We start from the raw sequence: 22,750 nt of genomic DNA on the forward strand, positions 1-22,750 counted from the left end.
CTGGAGGCATTACCTGGCCATTAGGAGATTGACTCTCCTCACTGACCAACGGTCGGTTGCCTTCATGTTCGATAATGCACAGCGGGGCAAGATCAAGAATTACAAGATCTTGCGGTGGAGGATCGAACTCTCCACCTTCAATTATGAGATCTTGTATCGTCCAGGAAAGCTGAACGAGCCGTCCGATGCCCTATCTCGCGGCACTTGTGCCAATGTACAAGTGGACCGTCTACAAGCCCTCCACGAGGACCTCTGCCACCCGGGGGTCACTCGTTTCTACCACTTCCTTAAGGCCCGCAACCTCCCTTCCTCCGTCGAGGACGTCCGAACAGTCACCAGAAACTGCCAGTTCTGCGCTGAGTGCAAACCGTACTTTTTCAGGCCAGATAGAGCGCACCTGGTTAAGGCCTCTCGACCCTTTGAACGCCTCAGTTTGGATTTCAAAGGCCCCCTCCCCTCCACCGATCGCAACGCGTACTTCCTGAACGTTGTTGACGAATACTCCCGTTTCCCTTTCGCCATCCCCTGCCCCGACATGACAGCGTCCACGGTCATTAAAGCCCTCGGTACCATTTTTACACTGTTCGGTTTCCCCGACTATATCCATAGCGACAGGGGGTCCTCCTTTATGAGTGACGAACTGCGTCAATTCCTGCTCAGCAGGGGCATAGCCACGAGCAGGACGACCAGTTACAACCCCCGGGGGAACGGGCAGGTAGAAAGGGAGAATGGAACGGTCTGGAAGGCCGTCCTGCTGGCCCTCCGGTCTAGGAGCCTCCCAATTTCCCGCTGGCAGGAAGTCCTCCCGGATGCCCTTCACTCTATCCGGTCCCTGCTGTGCACCACCACGACTCAAACGCCTCACGAGTGCCTCCTCCTCTTTCCTAGGAAGTCCTCCTCTGGAACGCCACTTCCGACCTGGCTAGCAGCTCCGGGACCCATTCTGCTCCGGAAACATGTGCGGGCGCACAAGTCAGATCCATTGGTGGAACAGGTGCATCTCCTTCACGCCAACCCGCAATACGCCTATGTGGAGTACCCCGATGGCCGACAGGACACGGTCTCCCTGCGAGATCTGGCGCCCGCCGGAGCTACCCACACCCCCCCAACGCCAATCACCACCTCCTCACTCCCGCCGGTTCATCCCGCAGCCACCCCCTTCCCAGGGGGTTCGGTTCTCCTCTCAGACCCGCCCAGGAGTAAGGACACAGGGGACAGCGCTACGCTACCAGAGTCGACGGGACTCGAGCCAGCGCCATCACCACCACGCCCGAGACGATCGGAAAGGACGACCAGGGCGCCCATCTGGCTCATCGAATCACTTTAACTCTCAACGTTTTCAGTTATGGTGTCTTGTTATAGTTATGGCATCATGCCGACCCTGTTTGGCCCGTTGGCCCAGTTGAAGCGATAATTTTGTGTTTTTTCAAAGTTACGGCACAGTACCGACTCTGTAAACCCCTACCACCATGCGAACCACCATCCAGCCAGGTTTTATTTTCAACAAGGGGTGAATGTGGTGGTATGTATTAGGGGTAATACGGTACACCACGTGCCGACAGGCTATTGGTGGAGGGATGTCAGGTCCTGATAGGATCTGCCACCTACTGGACTCCACCCAGAAATGCCGGTATAAGAACCCAGTTTTTCCCTCCATTTCCCTCAGCAGCTGCATTCTGTAACCACGCTGCTGGGGATAAAGTTCTGCTTAATAAAGCCTTCAATTGACATTACCTCAACCTGCCTCGCGTCATATTGACGGTGCTACAGGGGGTCCTCCTTTATGAGCGACGAACTGCGTCAATTCCTGCTCAGCAAAGGCATCGCCTCGAGCAGGACGACCAGTTACAACCCCCGGGGAAACGGGCAGGTAGAGAGGGAGAACGGAACGGTCTGGAAGACCGTCCTACTGGCCCTTCGGTCCAGGAACCTCCCAGCCTCCCGCTGGCAAGAAGTCCTCCGGTGGCCCTTCATGCCATCCGTTCACTGCTCTGTACCACAACGAATCAGACACCTCACAAACGTCTTCTTGTCTTCCCTAGGAAGTCCTCCTCCGGCACGTCGCTCCCAACCTGGCTAGCAACACCCCGACCCATTCTGCTTCGGAGGCATGTGCGGGTGCACAAGTCGGACCCGTTGGTCGAAAGGGTCCATCTGCTGCACACAAACCCACAGTACGCCTACGTGGCGTTCCCCGATGGCAGGCAAGACACGGTCTCCCTTCGGGACCTGCCGCCCGCCGGAACCCCACGCGCTCCTGACCCATTACCCCCACCCCCACCGCCCCCGCAGCAGTGGGAGTGCTCAGTACTCCCGCCACTCCTGCCTTGGCCCGGCCACTCATCGGCGTCCCCTACAGGGTTTCTCCCCCCCACGTCAACCGCTTGCCCCAACAGCGCCGCCCAGGGGTGACGAAACTGCCGACGAGACCGTAACTATGCTCACGGAGTCGCATCCACCAGGACCCACACCAGGATCACCACCAAAGCTCCGACGCTCCAAGAGGACAACCAGGCTGCCCGAGCACCTTATTGCTTCATCCTGTCTCGGACACTAACTTTAAATGAACACTGTTGTTCAATCCTCGGCTGTACGGTGCCTCAATACCTGGTCCTAGCATGTGAAGGGCAAAACGTTTTTTCACTGGCCAACACCCCCCCCCCGGACTCCTTCTTAACAGGGAGTCAATGTGGTAGTACCAGGTATTGCGGTACCTGAGAGCCCGACGCCATTGGTTGAGACTTTGGAGTCCACCATTGGCTGTGCGAAGTAGCTCCGCCCTGAAGGTGGAGTATAAGAGACGGCGCCGTCCCAGCAGCCTTCACATTCTCTCCCGAAGCTGCTGGGGATCAGTTCTTAGAGTATTAAAACCTCAGTTACTAAGTACCTTCGACTTGTGTATATTGATTGCGTATCAGTACATAGAAGGTGATTCTAATCTGTTGGATGGAGGGATCATTCATTTCATATATAATCAGTGCTCAGCATAACCTGGGAGAGAATTCAGCCCTAAATTTCAGGAAGGAGAATGAATACATGGAAAAGTGCAGACAGAGCAATAGTATGAATAGTAACGGTCTTTTGAAGGGTAGAGCTGACTGGTGGTGATTTAGCCTGAGGATTGCCACACCTCAGGCAAGGGGCAAGGCAGAGAAAGCAGGGCCTTCATCAATAACTTCAGCAATAACCTCGTAATTGAACCCGCGCTGCTGGCCTTGCTCTGCATCACAAACCAGCTGTCCAGCCAACTGAGCGAAACCAGCCGACAGGACAAATACATGGGTAGTAGCAAAGCAAAAAGAGAGACCAAAGAAGTAGGAATCAGGGAGAAAGAGAGAGAGCGAGGAGAGAGAGAGAGAGAATCCTGAGAATGGGAGGGAGATTGACAGTGGGTATAGGGAAGACAGTGACTGACTGAGAGTCACAGTAAGGGAAAGAATACACTGAAAATGATGCCCAGATTGAACCTGAACGTAAAGAAATCAACTGATGCCAAGAGTGGAGGAGGGAAACCAGCAGAAAAGATTCTCGAATATAAAAAGAAGAGAGGCAGAGTGCAAGAAAATGAATGTAATGAGTTTTGGGTGCAGTGAAGAAAGTCTGAAGGGTGAATTGTGTGTAACGGGGAAAGCGAGGTTCCTGAGAATGGAACCCGTATCCCTGCCGCAGTGAGGCAGCAGAGCTAACCACTGTGCCAGCACGCTGCCCTAGTCAATGCACATTTGCACAGCTCTCTGCATTTTCGGGCCCTGCCCCCACCACGACGGGACAATAAAATTCTGATCAATGTATCTGGAACGTTCCCCAAGTTTAAGGAAGCCTTCAACAACCAGGCCCATGAGTCACCAGACACTGAAAACCCACGTTAATTGAAATGGTCAGGTACAAAAGGAAGGGTAGCCTAGCTGTGTTGAAAGAAGTTCTGGGGAGACGGTTACTCCACACTATAGCTTTGTAGGATATATCATGAATGTTAACTGTGCTCTCCTATGTTGACAGCTCATCACCTGTTATTGTGAAATGCATCGAAAGCATCAAAACCTGCCTGTGATCATTACTGTTCAACAATATTATCAGCATGTGGCTTTTGACCAGCACATTTTAGTAACTACAAGTATCCCATCAGATGGTGTTCACCATGCACCATACCTTTTGATCCAGGTGGACCTAGTTTTCCTGTTTTTCCTGCTTCTCCGGAGTCTCCCGTTTCACCCTGTTCACCTTTGAAAACAGAAATTAATCATCAGATGCATGTTTTGTTTATTAAAGTCACTTTATCTAATTGCACAAAGCATTCATAATAAGATGGATGACTTGAAAATAAATGGGTATAAATGGGTACATGATGGCCATTAGAGATGATGCAAAGTGGCCAGAATGATGGCACAGTGGTTAGCAATGCTGTCTCATAGCTTCAGGGACCTGGGTTCAATTACGGCTTCGGGTGACTACCTGTGTGGAGTTTGAACTTTCTCCCCGTGTCTGCGTGGGTTTCCTCCGGGTGTTCCGGTTTCCTCCCACAGTCCAAAGAAGTGCAAGTTAGGTGGATTGGCCATGATAAATTGCCCCTTAGTGTCCAAAAGATTGGGTGGCGGTACTGGGTTGTGGGATCGGGTGGGGGCGTGGGCTAAAATGGGTGCTCTTTCCAAGGGCTGGTGCAGACTCGATGGGCCGAATGGCCTCCTTCTGCAGGGATTCTATGAAAGTGGCTAAGGCTAGAAATGAATATTCAGGGGTATTTGACATTTCGGAAGGACTGGAAGAAAGGAAAAGAATGTAAAAACATGAGAAATAGGAGCCGAAGGAGACCACATGACCCACCAAACTCGCTCCACCATTCAATATGATCATGGCTGGTATATTTGGCTTCAACTCCACATTCCACCCATTCCCATTGTCCCTTGATCCCAAAAACCTATACATCTCAACCTTAAATGGACTCACTATCCAAAACTCTCTTGGGGAATAAATTGCAAAGACTCACAACCCTTTGAATAAGACATTCTCTTTATCTCAGTCCTAAACGCCGGGCCTTATCATCAAACCCATTGTTCTAGATTCCTCAGCCGGGGAAATAGCCTCTCAGTGCTGACCCTGTCGAAGTTAGAAGGCTTCAATGAGATCACCCCTCATCCTTCTAAACTCCAGAGAATGCAGAACCAATTTACTCACCTTCTCATCATTGGACAATCTTCTCATCTCAGGGATTAATCTGGCGAACCTTCACTTGTAACACCTCCACTGCAAGTGTATCCTTTCTTAAATGTGGAGACCACACCTGCACACAGTATTCCAGGAGTAGGCTCACCAAAGCCCTGTTTGCATTCCCCACTAACTTAGAAACATTACTCTTAGGCTCTTTGACTGAGGCAGAAATAGATTGTAAATAACTGAGGCCCCAGCACTTTGGGCGGCACGGTGGCACAGTGATTAATAACATAAGAGCTAGGAGCAGGAGTCGGCCATCTGGCCCCTCGAGCCTGCTCCGCCATTCAATGAGGTCATGGCTGATCTTTTGTGGACTCAGCTCTAACTTTCCCACCGGAGCACCATAACCCTTAATCCCTTTATTCTTCAAAAAACTATCTACCTTTATCTTAAAAACATTTAATGAAGGAGCCTCACTGGGCAGGGAATTCCATAGATTCACAACCCTTTGGGTGAAGAAGTTCCTCCTAAGAGCAGTCCTAAATCTACTTCCCCTTATTTTGAGGCTATGCCCCTTAGTTCTGCTTTCACCTGCCAGTGGAAACAACCTGCCCGCATCTATCCTATCTATTCGCTTCATAATTTTATAAGTTTCTATAAGATCCCCCCCTCATCCTTCTAAATTCAAATGAGTACAGTCCCAGTCTACTCAACCTTTCCTCGTAATCCAACCCCCTCAATTCTGGGATTAACCTAGTGAATCTCCTCTGCACACCCTCCAGCACCACTACATCCTTTCTCAGGTAAGGAGATCAAAACTGAACACAATACTCCAGGTGTGGCCTCACTAACACCTTATACAATTGCAGCATAACCTCCCTAGTCTTAAACTCCATCCCTCTAGCAATGAAGGACAAAACTCCATTTGGCTTCTTAATCATTTGTTGCACCTGTAAACCAACTTTTTGCGACTCATGCACTAGCACACCCAGGTCCCTCTGCACAGCAGCATGTTTGAATATTTTATCATTTAAATAATAATCCCTTTTGCTGTTATTCCGACCAAAATGGATAACCTCACATCTGTCAACATTGTATTCCATCTGCTAGACCCGAGCCCATTCACTTAGTTAGAACTGCTGCCTCACCACACCAAGGACCCCAGGGTGACAGACTGAACCATTAGCCGGAGCGGGGCTGGAAACCCAGCCAATGGAGCAGAGGAATGGCTGGAGACAGCAAGAGTCTGATGAATCCAAGCCGGCGATGCAGGTATTCTGGACAGCGAGTGAGGATGTAAAAGAAACGGCTCCGAAAGACCGGGATTCGTGGCGGACGCTCTTGCCAAGACCGGGGATGGGACAACAGTAGGCCCATGATGGCAGGGCTGCTGGTATTGACGCTGGCGGGGAGACAGTCCAGTCGGGGAGGGGTATGGTTGGCACAACAAGGCCCGGACTCGATGGAAGGACGTGAGACACAGCAGCCAGAGGCAGTGAGACCTCCTGTAACATCTTCACTGATCACAGGAGTGGCCCAGCTTCAGCAGCCCGGCCTCAGCAGCAGCAGGCTGAGCCCGGAGGCCGGAGGAGCGGCAGCGGAGGAGCCAGAAACAGGGAGAAAACACATGGAGATGTACAATACAGTGGCTGGAGGAGCAGAGGAGGCGAAACAAGAGAAAGGAGATCCAATGGTGGTGATGCAGGATTAAGTCCAGAAAAGGGAAAAACAACAACAGGATTAAAAAATTATTTTTTCCAAAATGGCGCCGGAGCTTGTTGACTCTCGGCGATCTCTTCCCTAGAGATCCTCTTCCTACATCTTCTATATCCGTTAGTTGTAGTATGTTCTATGTTTTCATGTATGGAGCGATCTGTCTGGACTGTAAGCAGAACAATAATTTTCACTGTACCTTGGTACACCTGATAATAAATAAATAAATAAATAAAATCAATTCCAGCCTTGGGTGACTGTCTGTGTGGTGTTTGCACTTTCTCCCAATCTTTGCATGGGTTTTCTCCAGGTGCTCCGGTTTCCTACCACAGTCCAAAGATGTGCAGGTTAGGTGGGGATAGGGCAGGGAAGTGGGCCTAGGTAGGAAACTTGTTCGGAGTGTCAGTGCAGACTCGATGAGCTGAATGGCCTCCTTCTGCACTGTAGGGATTCTATAGATATGGATTAGTGACAGACTGCGAACTTAAAATAATGCCCTGTCTGTCCCTACTCTTTGTTCTAGTCAATGAATCCCTCAGCCTTGTTAATATAATACCTCCAATTGTAAGACTTTGTCTTACATATTGGACTTTTATGTGGCATTTTTCCTTTTGGAAACCCAAGAGTACTACATCTACTGGGACTCCATTATCTACCCTTCTAGTTACAGCCTCAAAAAACTCATGGGTTTCTCAAACATAATTCATAAACTGTGTTGACTTTGTCTGATAATACTATATTTTTTGAAGTGAATTGTTAATAAGGCTTCTTTAATAATAGATTCCAGCACTTTCCCAATGACTGATGTCCTGCTGACTGGTCTGTAGTTCCATCTTTGTTCTCTCCTGCCTTTTTTGAACAGCTGGCATTCAGTGCTAATACACAGACCAATAAGTTAATGAAACATGCATTAAACCAGTGTCCATACCATTGGCATCAGTGATGCTACCCAGAATTGTGGCCATTATTTCTGGATAGTACACTGTTATGGAGAAGAATAGTGTGGCCTCTTCCAGTCTTCAATCAGGATATTTGTATGTAAGTCATGTGTACGTCCTTACTCTCAGAAATTATTTTTCTTTATTTAAAATAAATTTCAGGAGCAGGCTTTCAGATGATTTTTTAAAAATAAAGAAGGTCATTTATTATCACGCACTTGCCCTGGACATCTAAACCCGACGTCTCAATCATTCATTTCACTCACAGTAAGTCAGACACAAAGATCAGACACAGATGAAGTTAAAGCTGTAATCATAAAAATGGAATTATAACTGGGACTTTATATCGATGCATGCCTAGTGTCTTCCTGGTGGAGTTGTTACTTTAAGAACAAAGAACAAAGAACAATATAGCACAGGAACAGGCCTTTTGCCCCTCCAAGTCTGTACTGTTCATGATGCCACCCTTGGCCAAAACCCTCAGCACTTCCTTGTGCCATATCGCTCTATTTCCATCCTATCCATGTGTTTGGCAAGATGCCTTTTGAACGCCATTACTGTATCTGCTTCCACAACCTCCTCTGGCAATGCGTTCCAGGCACTCACCACCCTCTGCGTAAAAAACCTGCCTTGCACATCTCCTCTAAACATTGCCCCATGGACCTTAAACCTATGCCCCCTGATGACTGACCCCTCCACCCTGGGAAAGAGTGCCTGTTCATCCACTCTATCCATGCCCCTCATAATCTTGTAGACCTCTTGGAGTGAAGGTCTTTAAAGGATTCTCATGAAACTGTGAAGCCTCTTGTAGACAAATATTGGAGATTGGTTCGGTGGACCTGGAAGCTGAAACAAGTACCACACTTTGGCTGCATGATAGACAACTTCCAGCCGTGGTGTTACAGCTGTTGCAGATGTTCCTCTCACGGATAGGCTTTGCTCAGGTTGCCTGTGGTGCCTGAAAATTAGTTTCTGTCACATGATTGCTGGGTTAACATTTCTGGAGCCCCTGCCACCATGATATAAAAGCAGTTGACAATGGTCATTCACTCATATCTCTGCCTCAGTTAGATTTCAAATTGTGTCCTTTGTTCAACAAAGCACTTGTGAGGCCAATTAGTCTTTGAGATTTCATGGGCTGGATTCTCCGCAGCCCGACACCGAAATCGCGGCTGACCCCAGGGCAGAGAATCCATTTCAGCACACGGAATCGGGACCGGCGCCGGTTGCCTGATTCTCCGGGCCCCGAAAAATGCCATACCCGGGGAGTACACCATGCCACGTATCCCCTACCTGCGGCCATTGCTGGAGGCCCGCTCCGCCATTCTCCGCCCCCAATCGACCAAAGTTCCGACGGTGTGGTCCTGTCTGTCGAGACACTAGCAGCCGCCATGGTCGGAGGCGGGCCGATCGGAGGGCAGGGGGGGCCTTATACGGGGTCGGGATATTTTTGGGCGCGCAGTCAGGGTCAGGCGCGCGGCCGATCGAGGGCACTATTTGGGATATCCAGCTCCTCAGTCTGAGTCCGCCATGGAAGACGGCACGGCCGCTGGAGGCCGCCGCCGTGCGCATGCGCGGCCTCTGACCTGGAAGTGCCGGGACCCGGATCTGCAGCAAAAGTTGCGAGCTTCCCGAAGGGTTACTGCTAACCCCCTGCGGCCTTTTCATGACACTTTTTCTGTCGTGAAAGGCCACAGTTTTTACGATGGCGTGGGGACTTAGTCCCAAAAACGGAGAATCCAACCTCAAATTCCTCAAAACGCTGGTTCATCTGCACAATGAAATGTTTGAACTTCACAGGTGGCTGCAAAGTTCCCTTCTTTGGCTCGATGTTTAATTATATATTGGCCCCAGGATTGATTACTGTCCACAGTTTAAATGTCTATGTTACGTTACAGCTAGCTTAACCGAGTTTGTGACCATTTTAGAAACATAGAAACATATAAAAAATAAGAGCAGGAGGAGGCCATTCGGCCCTTCGAGCCTGCTCCGCCATTCATTACGATCATGGCTGATCATCCAATTCAAGAGCCTAATCCCACTTTCCCTCATATCCTTTGATCCCCTTCGCCCTAAATGCTACATGTAACTGCTTTTGAAACCGTACAATGTTTTGTACTCAACTATTGCCTGTGGTAATGAATTTTCACAAGATATGATCTTACAGCCCATAATGTACAATATTGCCATGGCTGTACTGAGCGTGACAACATTTGGAAATGTGGAAAAGTCTAACCAATACATGAGCATTTATTTATTAGGATTGCAAATTCTCATTAGTTCAAATGAAGTTCAATTAATTCAAGCTTGAGTTCAAATTGTTTAAAACTGATTTTTTTTAACTTTCTGGATTTGGAGTGTTAAGGAGGCTGCGGGGTTATTGCACATTCCAAAGCAACAAAGCATTTTACTTGGAAAAGCAATAAACTCCCTCGTAAGAAAAAAGGACGTAGAGTAATTTTATTAATGTCTTGATGCTATTGTTTAAATCACGACAGGGGGAATTCCTGTAAAGTGAATGTTTCCTTGTTCAGAAGATAAAAATTCCAGACAGCTGATTATTCCCAAAGTTCATTCAAATGCATGGCTTCTCTCACTTTGTCCTTGACTCAATGCCATGAGTATATTGAATTTGCCAGTACTTTCAGCATTAATAATGCAAATCAGCCCACTAATGACCACCTGGCTTCACCTTCTATATTCATTTCCTCCTCCACCAACACAATGGCAGCAGTGTGCCCTGTCTACAAAATGCACTGCAGCAACTCACATAAGGGGCACGATTTCTAAGTGTCATTCCAGGGGTGTTTGGCTGGGAGTTTCTCCCTGACTCTGTCAGCGAGTTCCCCACAACTATCTAACTACACTTTTGTGCACCCTGGGGAGTCCATCTCTGGGCTAGCCCACACTAGGAATTATTTTCATCACTTGGAAGCTGAACTCGCTGGTCAGGCCAGCTCCTCAGAGATCGGACCACCGTTTTGAAAGCTCTCTAAGTGAGCTTGAGGGTCCCCCATACTCCACACCCAAGGGTAATGTCACCTCCCACATATATGGGCACCCTGAGTGAGGATACCCCGCTCTGAAGTCGCTGAGGCCTGTCTTTTTCAGGCCTTCCCATGACTCCTTTCAGACCCTTCCCCTTTCCCCCTTTCAGGACCCCGGTCTTCAAGCCCCCAACCTTCCGGAGGCCCTTTCATAATGCCTTCACCCACCTACCCGTCATAGCCTCGTCTATCCTTTCATGGGTATGGCCCCGCTCATGCCCTGGCCCTTGGCAGTGCCACCCTTGCACCTGGGCACCAAGGCAATGTCACCATGGCAGTGCCTCTGCCAGCATGGCAGTGCTACCTGGGCACTGTGGCAGTGCCCGGGTGGCTATGCCAAGTTCCAGCCTGGCAGTGCCAAGGTGCCCAAGTGGCAGAGGGAGTGCCAGGGTGCCACCCTGCATTGTCCCTGACCACCCAGGGGTCTCAGAAGGTCAGGGAGTCCCCCAGGTGCAGTGATGCCTGGTCCACATAGTGTGGACCAGAATTAAATGGTGCCCGCCTGCCTCTCACTGAGGAGTCAGTTAGATCAGATTTCCATCTTGCTAATGGATGGAGATTGCTCTTAGTTAACCTTAATTAGCTTCAGGCCATGCCTGGGCAGGATCCCGATCCTGCCAGCATGAGCGGGCTGGTTAGATTGAAAACCGCTCAGCGGCCAGCTTGGTTCCCAATGTGGGTCTCTCTCGCGATCTATCCGGCCATTGCCAGCCGCAATGTGGCTGTTAAAACGCACCCAGAACTCTTATGACGTTACCATCCAAACATGTGACCTCTACCACCTAGAAAGACAAGAGCAGCAGACACATGGGACACCACCACCTGCAAGTACCCCACCAAGTCACTCACCACCCTGACTTGGAACGATGTCGCTGTTTCTTCACTGTCATTGGGTCAAAATCCTGGAACTCCTTCCCTAACAGCACTGTGAGTGCATCTACACCAGGGTTCAAGATGGCAGCTCATTCAATCTTCTCGAGGGTAATTGGAGATGAGCAGAAAGTGCTGGCCTAGCCAATGATGCGCACATCCCATGAAAGAATAACAAAAACCCTGCTCCACATTTCTTCCTGTTGTTAGCCATTTAAAAAATTTTTAAATCACTAAATCGGATGTTTGTGGAAGGTGCTATGTATATATTAGATGCTGCATTTCCGAATTACACTTTCACAAAGTACTTCACTGGCTGTCACTTTGGAATATCTAGAGATCTAGAAAGGCCACAATCGTTTGCTATAAAAGATCTAATTTGGTTGGTGTGTCTGAAGTTCAGACCAGAGTACACTGGAAAACATTTAGTGGCCAGTTATAATGTTAGTGAAGGTTTGATCTGGTGAGTTTTGTTATGTTGAAATGCTAAAATAACTGCAGAATTACAGAAAATCTCTTCAGCAGCTGAGCTAACACGATCCGCTGCTGGCAGAATCTCAAGTCCCCTCAGAGCAGGATATGACAGGGAACCTGAACACAGCATTGATGCAGGGGCAATTCATGCCCAAACAGAAACAGCCCCTCATTGAGACAACTTATGCCAATCGCAGTCAGCTCCGATCCCTGACACCTGGGCACCTTGACACTGCCACCTGGGCACCCTGGCAGTGCCTCCATCCTGGCGGGTGGAGATCTTGATGAAGAGGTCAGGGGCAGACTTTGTGGGGTGTGGGGTGGTGCTCAGAAATAGATCTCTTGAGGGAGGGACCCCAATTCTGCCTGAGGCTCAAGCAGTGTGATCTTCCTCCTGCACCTAAATCTTTACCACCAGCTTAAAAAATTGAGACCAGGTGGGAAATGGCCCTTAACAGATCGGAGGCGAGCTGGACATCTACAGGACCGAAGGAATTTTAATGGCTTCTCTGCAAAGATATCAGCGGGGAACTGATATCACTGTTGTACTTATATTAGAGGTTGTACGGTAGAACCTGCACTACAGGTTCGCCTGTGGCCCCTGCCTGCTGGCTCCGCCCAGGAGGCGGGGTATAAATATGCGTGTCCTCCAGCTCGCAGCCATTTCACCAGCTGCTGTGGGAGGCCACACATCTGGGGCGGGATTCTCCGACCCCCGCCGGGTCGGAGAATCGCCGGCGCTGGCACCGGATATTCGGCAGGGGTGGGAATCGTGCCACGCCGGTTGGCGGGCCCCCCCCGGCGATTCTCCGGCCTGTGATGGGCCGAAGTCCCGCTGCTGGAATGCCTGTCCTGCCGTCATGGATTAAACCACCTACCTTACCGGCGGGACAAGGCGGCGCGGGTGGGCTCCGGGGTCCTGGGGCGATCTAGCCCCAGGGGGTGCCCCCACGGTGGCCTGGCCCGCGATCGGGACCCACCGATCCGCGGGTGGGCCTGTGCCGTGGGGGCACTCTTTTCCGCCATAGTGGAGACCGTAGCGAAGGCGGAAGAGACCCCCTCCACTGCGCATGCGCGGGGATGCCGTGAGCGGCCGCTGTCGCTCCCGCGCATGCACCGCCCGGCAAAGTCATTTCCGCGCCAGCTGGCGGGGCACCAAAGGCCTTTCCCGCCAGCTGGCGCGGGCCTAGCCCCTCAAGGTGAGGGCTCGGCCCCTCAAGGTGCGGAGAATTCCACACCTTTGGGGTGGCACGATGCCGGACTGATTTGCGCCGTTTTTGGCGCCGGTTGGCAGACATCGCGCCGATTGCGGAGAATCCCGCCCCTGATACCAATAAAGCCTCAGTTTGGATTCAACTTTCGTCTTTAAGTCAAATTGATCGTGCCTCAATTTATTGGTATCAGTTTTGAAGGATGGACCTCCGTATTAAACCAGATCGCCTGCAGCTGGATCCGCACTCAAGCAACGCCAGAAAGGACTTCCAGCATTGGCTCGCTTGCTTTGAAGCGTATACCAATGCAGCGCCGACCCCTGTTCCAGAGACTCAGAAGATTCAGATCTTATATTCCAGGCTCAGCTCCAAAGTCTTCCCGCTGATCCAGGATGCGCCAAACTACGCCGAAGCCATGACTCGATTCAATTATGAGCAGAAGACGCACTTCGCCAGGCCCACGCTCGCAACTCGTTCTTAACTACCGGGTGAGTCCATAGAAGACTTCTGGAGGGCCCTAATCCCATTAATCCGGGACTGTGACTGCCAGGACGTTACAGCTAAGGAACACTCAGACCTTCTTATGAGGGACGCCTTTGTGACCAGAATTGGGTCAGACATCATACGTCAGCGGCTCCTAGAAGGGGCCACGCGCAACCTCGCAGAGACTAAAATGCTAGCGCTCTCCAGGACGGTCGCCCTGCGCAACGTCCAGTCCTACGCCCCCAGCCGCGCGGCCCACCCCTCCTACGCTTCATGGACCTCACAGGCAGCTGCCCCAGCGGGGGCACTGCCCACCCAATATGCCTGCGCTACACGCCAGCCAGCAAACCCGGGGGGCCCCGATGCTACTTTTGCGGCCAGCAAAAGCACCCCCGCCAACGCTGCCTGGCCCGCGCTGCCTGCGGGAAGAAGGGTCACTTCATCGCGGTGTGCCAGGCCCGCCCAGTGGCCACGATCGGCCCCACCCCCCCAGTCATGGACAATCTTCTCCTCCCCTCCAGACCATGTGCGATCAGTGGGCGCCGCCATCTTCCCCTCGGTGCAACGCGTGCGTTTCAGGGCGCCGCCATCTTGCTCCACCCCCGCAACGTGCGCTCCATGGGCGCCGTCATTTTGTAACCCCCAAGATCTCCGGGCGCCGCAATCTTGCCTACCCCTCAGCATATGGACACCACCAGCGTTCCAAGATCGGAACTCAATGGACGCCCCATTACCTGCCGACCAACCAAGGTCATGTCACTCGACCAGTCTAGCCCGCATAACCTGACCAACGCACCCACCAGCGTGAAAGTCGACGTCCATGTGACCTCTTGCCTGCTGGACTCTGGGAGCACCGAGAGCTTTATACACCCGGATACGGTAAGGCGCTGCTCCCTCACGATACACCCCGCCAATCAAAAAACCTCCCTGGCCTCCGGATCCCATTGCGTAGCGATCCGGGGGTACTGTACAGTCACGCTCACGGTCCAGGGCGTAGAATTCCACGGCTTCCACCTCTACGTTCTCCCTAACCTCTGCGCAGAATTTATCCTCGACCTGGATTTCCAGTGCAACCTCCAGAGCCTAACCCTTAAATTCGGCGGACTCTTACCACCCCTTACTGTGTGCGGTCTCGCGACCCTAAAGGTCGACCCACCTTCCCTCTTTGCTAATCTAACTCCAGATTGCAAACCCGTCGCCACCAGGAGCAGACGGTACAGCACCCAGGATAAGACCTTCATCAGGTCCGAAGTCCAGCGGTTGCTTCGGGAAGGCATCATCGAGGCCAGCAACAGCCCCTGGAGAGCTCAAGTGGTAGTGGTTAAATCTGGGGAGAAAAACAGAATGGTCGTGGACTACAGCCAGACCTTCAACAGGTACACGCAGCTCGACGTGTACCCCCTCCCACGCATATTTGACGTGGTTAACCAGATTGCACAGTACCGGGTCTTCTCAACGGTGGACCTGAAATCCGCCTACCACCAGCTCCCCATCCATAAATCGAAACGTCCATACACCGCCTTCGAGGCAGACAGCCGTCTATATCACTTCCTTAGGGACCCCTTCAATGTCACTAACGGGGTCTCGGTCTTCCAAAGGGAGATGGACCGAATGGTCGACCGGTGCGGTTTGCGGGCCACGTTTCTGCACCTAGACAATGTCACCATCTGCGGCCATGATCAGCAGGACCACAACGCCAACCTTGCTAAATTTCTCCGCACCGCTACTCTCCTAAACTTCACTTACAACAAGGAGAAGTGTGTGTTCAGCACGAACCGCTTAGCCATCCTCGGCTATGTGGTCCAGAACGGAGTTCTGGGGCCCGATCCCGACTGCATGCGCCCCCTCATGGAGCTCCCGCACCCCACTGCCCCAAGGCCCTCAACGCTGCCTGACGTTCTTTTCATATTACGCGCAGTGGGTCCCAAACTATGCGGACAAGGCCGCCCACTAATACAGTCCACCCAGTTTCCCCTGATGGCCGAGGCCCAACAGGCCTTTGCCCGGATCAGAGCTGATATTGCCACGGTGACAATGCAAGCTGTAGATGAAACGGTGCCCTTCCAAGTAGAAAACGACGCATCAGACGTCGACCTTGCTGCCACCCTCAATCAGGCAGGCAGGCCCGTGGCATTCTTTTCCCACCCTTCATGCCTCAGAAATTCGGCACTCATCCGTCGAAAAAGAGGCCCAAGCTATCGTTGAAGCTGTTCGGCATTGGAGGCATTACCTGGCCGGCAGGAGATTCACTCTCCTCACTGACCAACGGTCGGTAGCCTTTATGTTCAACACACAGCGGGGCAAGATCAAAAATGATAAAATCTTGCGGTGGAGAATTGAGCTCTCCACCTATAATTACGAGATTAAGTATCGCCCTGGCAAACTGAACGAGCCCCCAGACGCCCTATCCCGAGGTACATGTGCCAGCACACAGGTAGACCGACTCCGGACACTGCACGACAGCCGGGGTCACACGGTTGTACCGCTTCATTAAGGCACAAAATTTGCCCTACTCCGTCGAGGAAGTAAGGACAATCGCCAGGGACTGCCAGGTCTGTGCAGAGTGCAAGCAACACTTTTACTGGCCAGACCGTGCGGGTCTGGTGAATGCCTCCTGCCCCTTTGAACGCCTCAGCATGGACTTCAAAGGCCCCCTTCCCTCCACCAATCGTCACACATATTTCCTCAGTGTGATTGATGTCTACTCCCGGTTCCCCTTCGCCATCCCTTGCCCCGACATGACGTCTGCCACCGTCATTAAAGCCCTCAATTCGATCTTCACTCTGTTCGGTTTCCCCGCCTACATCCACAGTGACGGGGGTCCTCATTCATGAGTGATAGTTGCGTCAGTTCCTGCTCAGCAGGGGTATCACCTCCAGCAGAACGACAATGTACAACCCCTGGGGAAATGGACAGGTAGAAAGGGAGAATGGGATGGTATGGAGGGCCATCCAGCTGGCTCTATGGTCCAGAAATCTCCCGGTCGCCTGCTGGCAAGAGGTCCTCCCTGCTGCACTACATTCCATTTGCTCGTTACTCCGCAGTGCCACGAACAATACACCGCATGAACGTCTTTTTGCCTTCCCCAGGAAGTCCACATCCAGGGTGTCGCTCCTGACTTGGCGCACAGCTCCGGGAACCATGCTTCTCCGTAAACATGTGCGACTCCACAAGGTGGACCCGTTGGTGGAGAGGGTACACTTGCTCCACGCAAGCCCCCAGTACGCCTACGTGGCGTTCCCCGACGGCCGCCAGGATACTGTCTCCCTCAGGGACCTGGCACCAGCAGGTTCCACCCCCACACCACCCCTGACGCCCCCGACGCTGCCCTCCCCTCCCCCGTCGCTCGCAACACCACCTCCCCCAGGACCGTCCGATCTCCCCCTGCCCACGCCCATCGATGAAGAGGATTTCGGCACTCTCCCGGAGTCACCTTCAACCAGGTCAGGACCAACATCGCCGTCACCACTTCGTCGCTCTCAAAGGACCATCAGGGCCCCGGACTGGCTGAACCTCTGACCGGTCCATCGGACGCCAAGAGACATTTGTTTTGCTCTGTAAATGTTAAAATCATGATTGTATATAGTTATTCACCACCCTCGCCGGACTCAATTTTAACACGGGGTGAGTGTGGTAAACCACTGTTGTACTTATATTAGAGGTTGTACAGTAGAACCTGCACTACAGGTTTGCCTGTGGCCCCTGCCTGCTGGCTCCGCCCAGGAGGCGGGGTATAATTATGCATGTCCTCCAGCTCGCAGCCATTTTGCCAGCTGCTGTGGGAGGCCACACATCTGATACCAATAAAGCCTCAGTTTGGATTCAACTTTCGTCATTTAGCCAAATTGATCGTGCCTCAGCAACCATAAAATTCTGCCCATGACAAAGGTTGTGAACTGTGGCTCAACATAGTCCGAGGGACTATAATCTCCCACCATCAACAGGCCCTCCCCCAAACTCCAGACAATGGCCGCCCAGCATGTCATTCTTCACAAAGCCCTACCCTCCAGAAGGCTTTTCAATGTATCCTGGTTTTCACTTTTAAAAACCTGGGGGTCAATTCTGAGCCCGCACTGGCCCTGTGCGGGATCAGCGGCGTGGGGGGAATATCCAGCGAGAATCGGGAAACACGATTCTCGTCGGAGAGATTACGTTTCCTGGTTTTCCCCACCCATCACTCCCATTGTCACCAGTGTGTGAACCTCATTTTAATAGTGATTGCTTCCTCACTAAATATTCATACCTCGCAGACATGATGGCAGGTTGGCGAGTTTACAGCAGGTTTGGTCAGACGAGAAGCAGTTGAGGGGATGCATCCGGAAGTGCAGAGGTAAGTATAGTCCCCAGGATGTAGAGGAACATGCATGCCCAGCACAGGTTGGCGCTACCAGGTTGCCACTGCCAGGTTGGTACAGTGCCAACCTGGTAGTATCAACCTGTGACAGGGGGCATTGTCGGGCACACCTTAGTTGGCGATCAAAGCGGGTTGCATTTATGTGTGGTGGGGGGGGGGCGGAGAACGGACATTGATTGGGGGGGGGGGTGAAATGCCAGTGATGATATTTGGGGGTGGGACGGGGGGTTGGAATGCCAGTGAGGATTGTCGGTGGGTGGGGGGAGAGGGGGGGAGCTGGTTGAGAGGTGGGGAGAGCTGCTGATACCTCCATTATGGGGCATCGAGGCTTTTAGTCTGCAGTGATGATCAGGACACCCTTTAAAGATGGCGTCCCGGTCTCTGTGATGCCGGTTGCTGACTCCATGAGTGCTGACTGGCCAGAGTGACAGCATAATCACGCCTACTCTCTATTTTCTCTGAGAGGCTCAGCATTTGGAGAGAAAATTGGCCTGTGCATCTGGAGAGTTTTATTTTTATTTATTTTTTTAAAATTTAGAGTACCCAATTCATTTTTTTTCCAATTAAGGGGCAATTTATTAGCGTGGCCAATCTACCTACCCTGCACATCTTTGGGTTGTGGGGGCGAAACCCATGCAAACATGGGGAGAATGTGCAAACACCATAGAGACAGTGACCCAGAGCCGGGATCGAATCTGGGACCTCGGCGCCATGAGACAGCAGGGCTAACCCACTGTGCCACCGTGCTGCCTCCCAACTGGAGAGTTACATGGCAGTTTTCAGTCTGAGCCTGACACCTTGCCAAATTCTGGTAAGATTCTGCTCCTGGTCTCTCTCGACCATGAGAACTATGGAATAATTGTGTGGCAAAACATAAAACAACCCATTGTAATTAGTTGGAGCACAGAATAAATTCTTACATTTTAAAGGAGAATGAGCACAGTTTCACTCGCCTCCCTATGTGCACGGTAGCACAGTGGTTAGCATTGCTGTTTGATAGCGCCAGGGACCCATGTTCGATTCCCGGCTTGGGTCACTGTTTGTGCGGTGTCTGCACGTTCTCCCTGTGTCTGCGTAAGTTTCCTCCAGATGCTCTGGTTTCCTACCACAAGTCCCGAAGTACGTGCTTGTTTTTTAAAATATAAATTTAGAGCACCCAATTAATGTTTTTCCAAATCAGGGGCAATTTAGCGTGGCCAATCCACCCAGCTTGCACATCTTTTGGATTGTGGGGGCGAAACCCACACAAACACGGGGAGAATGTGCAAACTCCACACGGACAGTGACCCAGAGCCGGGATCGAACCTGGGACCTCGGCGCCGCGAGGCCGCAGTGCTACCACTACGCCACCATGCTGCCCCTAAGACGTGCTTGTTAGGTGAATTGGATATTCTGAATTCTCCTTCAGTATACCCGAACAGGTGCCGGAATGTGGCGACTAGGGGATTTTCACAGTTACTTCATTGCGGTGTTAATGTAAACCTACCTGTAACACTAATAAAGTTTAAGCGTTGGATTCTCCGATTGCTGCAGGATCGGAGATTCCAGCCCCACATGTTAGGAAGTATATCAAAGCTTGAGGGAGAAAGAAGAGGAAAGTTACTGGAATCCCAACAAAGGAAGAGAGATTTCTGTTACATAGGGCTGGATTCCCCGATCCTAAGGCTATGTCTGCAGGATCCGTCTGGTCTTACGACCAGAAAGTCGGCACCGCCCTCGCACCGATCCTCCGCTCGGTGGGGGGGGTAGCAGCCACTCAGCGTGAAGCCCCCGGTTTTACCTGCGGATACAGCCGGAGAATGGGTGGGTGAGTGGCCGCGCATGCACATGGTGGCCTGTGGCGGCCGTGCCGTGCAACATAGCACTGGACTATATGACATAGTGCGGACCCTGCCTGCCAAAAGCTGCTCCCCTGTAACTAGCCTCACCACCCCAGGACCACACCCCCCTCAGCCCCCGCCCAATCCCCCCCCCTGCCAGCGGAACGGCTTCCCCCGACTGCGGCAGCATTGGACCAAGTCCGCAGCCGCAACGCAAAGACCCTGGACGGTGTAAGCACATGCGAGCGACGCTGTCGGGGATTCGGCCCATCGGGGGTGGAGCATCAGGGGAGGGCCTCGGGTGACGTCCTGAGGCCATCCATACGGCATGTGCCGTACTCCCCACGTATGCTGTTTTTGAGGGGGTGGAACATCACCGCCCCCAATTTTGAGGTAAATGTGAATTCTACAGTCGATCACTGAATGCGATTTTGGCATTGGCGATCAGAGAATCCAGCCCGGTGTCCAGAATTGGCTACATTCCCCCAACTGAAGCCTAACAAGTATTTATAAAGGTTTAGCATATTTTCCTTGCCTTAATTGTACCCAATGCTTCTATTAATAAAGCCAAGGAGACTTGTTTACTTATAAATATTTCTGCCCTGTAGCCCTTGTACCATTTCATTTACATTGCCTTTTCTGGACTACAAAGTGATCAGGGTAAAGAGTGCTTTTGTTAAACAATGTGTGAAAGTCGAAAATGTGGTACAAGTCATAGTATTTACAGAGCAGAAGGAGGCCATCTGGCCCATCGAGTCTGCACCGGCCCTTGGAAAGAGCACCCCACTTCAGCCCACGCATCCCCATTCCCATAACCCAGTAACCCCACCTAACCTTTTTTGGACACTAAGGGCAATTTAGCATGGCCAATCCACCTAACCGGCACATCTTTGGACTGTGAGAGGAAACCGGAGCACCCGGAGGAAACCCACGCACACACGGGGAGGATGTGCAGACTCCGCACAGACAGTGACCCAAGCCGGAAGCGAACCTGGGACCCTGGAGCTGTGAAGCAATTGTGCTATCCACAATGCTACCGTGCTGCCCTTTTGTAAGATGGAGACTTACAAAAGGAGAGAATTTGTGTGATAAAATAATTTGTGTGACTGAGTGTGTTTTAAATTTCTCCTGAAATTGTTATTTATAAAGTAGTAACTTTTACTAGTTTTGAATTCAAGTAAATTTCACAATGAAAATGGTGATCTAAAAGGAAGACGTAATTAATGGCTGGAATTCTCCAGTCGTGGCGATTCAATTTTCCCACTGGTGGCGCACCCCCGACAGCGGGTTACGTGGCGGCATGGGATGGTCACAATGGGAAATCTGTCATGATTGGGAGATATTACTGTAGCCACTTAAAATGGCCAACTCCCGATTCAAAATGGCGAACGGCAAAGGCTGATGTGAAAGTCAGCCAACAAGACAAAAACCAGCAGCTGCAGGTTGGCTGTGTATTTACCTCTGGAAAGGCCAGACAAGATCGATACCAGCAACCATCAGCATAACAAAACAACAGCCATCTGCATACTAATGAGCAATCCCCGGGAATAATAAGCAACATTTAGACACACAAAGCAAAACCAGACTCTTGGGCGCCAGCAGAAACCTACACAAAAGGAGGTGAACGAGCACCTCAAGACCGTCCATCGATCAGGGAACCGCTCCAGCATTGGAGAAAATCGAACCAAGCGATTGGGACAAAGTCCAATCACTTGGGACCAGGTACAGGGTCCGCCCCGAAAGGCGGGAAGCCCCTGGGGACTATAAGAATTGAGCCCCAAGTTCAAATCGCTCTCTTCTTCTCCACCTCTTCGCACTCTTCACGCTCTTTTTCCTGCCCGGGAAACCCAGCAACAACGAACCAACAGTGACCATGACTGGAGCAGTGAAGATCGAAATCGTAAGTCTTAATTCAATGCTCGATACAAGATAGGCGCTCCTAGCTACCAATCTGTACCAACTTCGAATTCCGCAGGCTCAGAAGCCGAACGAAAGGCCATTTGTTCCCCTGACCTGGTGGGCCAGTCCAAAGTTAAGTGTAGGCCTGTTAGTTGTAGAAGTAGCTTAGACGTAGAATTTGTGCATGAGTAGCGATTACTGTGTATAATAAATGTGCTTTGATTTAAATCTTACTAATCGGTGTATTGGATTATTGATCATTACTCGGACTTGAACCTCGTGGCGGTATCATAAAGATGAAAATGAAAAATGAAATGAAAACCGCTTATTGTCACAAGTAGGCTTCAAATGAAGTTACTGTGAAAAGCCCCTAGTCGCCACATTCTGGCGCCTGTTCAGGCCAGGCGCTAGTTCAGCGGAACTAGTTTGACTGCAGAGACTTGTTAAGGTACCAGACGCCTGTTCATAACTGCCCTTCTGGTTCGAAGGAAAGGACCACTACGGCAGCCCCACCACAATGACTACATTTCTTGCCCGTTCTTGTCGGTTGCTCAGGCAGTGGAGAAACGGCTTGGGACCCGCCCTGCCTGGGAACCTCCCCTCTGGTCAACTACGCTCGGGTAGGGGAGACACGGCATTGATAGCCATCCTATCCGGGGACTCCATCCAACTCTTACCCGTCGCGGCCCATACGCACCTCATTTTGGAAATTTTAGTTCAAAAAGTTTTGTTTTGTTTCAGGTAACCCTTAGGTTGCCAACCACATGCTATTTACATCCTGAAACATTTGGAT

The 22,750-nt window shown here is 51.3% G+C and overlaps 1 protein-coding gene across 1 annotated transcript in view; it reads right to left on the reverse strand.

Moving 5' to 3' along the window:
* The window catches only part of LOC140385994 (collectin-10-like), a 96,911-nt gene that overhangs the window by 42,712 nt on the left and 31,449 nt on the right, over positions 1 to 22,750 (reverse strand). Inside the window, exon 3 of the mRNA XM_072468626.1 lies at positions 4,150 to 4,221. Coding sequence (XP_072324727.1) covers positions 4,150 to 4,221 — 72 coding nt within the window. The remainder of the gene's footprint in view (positions 1 to 4,149; positions 4,222 to 22,750) is intronic.

Source organism: Scyliorhinus torazame, chromosome 11 (assembly GCF_047496885.1).
Source record: "Scyliorhinus torazame isolate Kashiwa2021f chromosome 11, sScyTor2.1, whole genome shotgun sequence".
NCBI classification, from domain to species: Eukaryota; Metazoa; Chordata; class Chondrichthyes; order Carcharhiniformes; family Scyliorhinidae; genus Scyliorhinus; species Scyliorhinus torazame.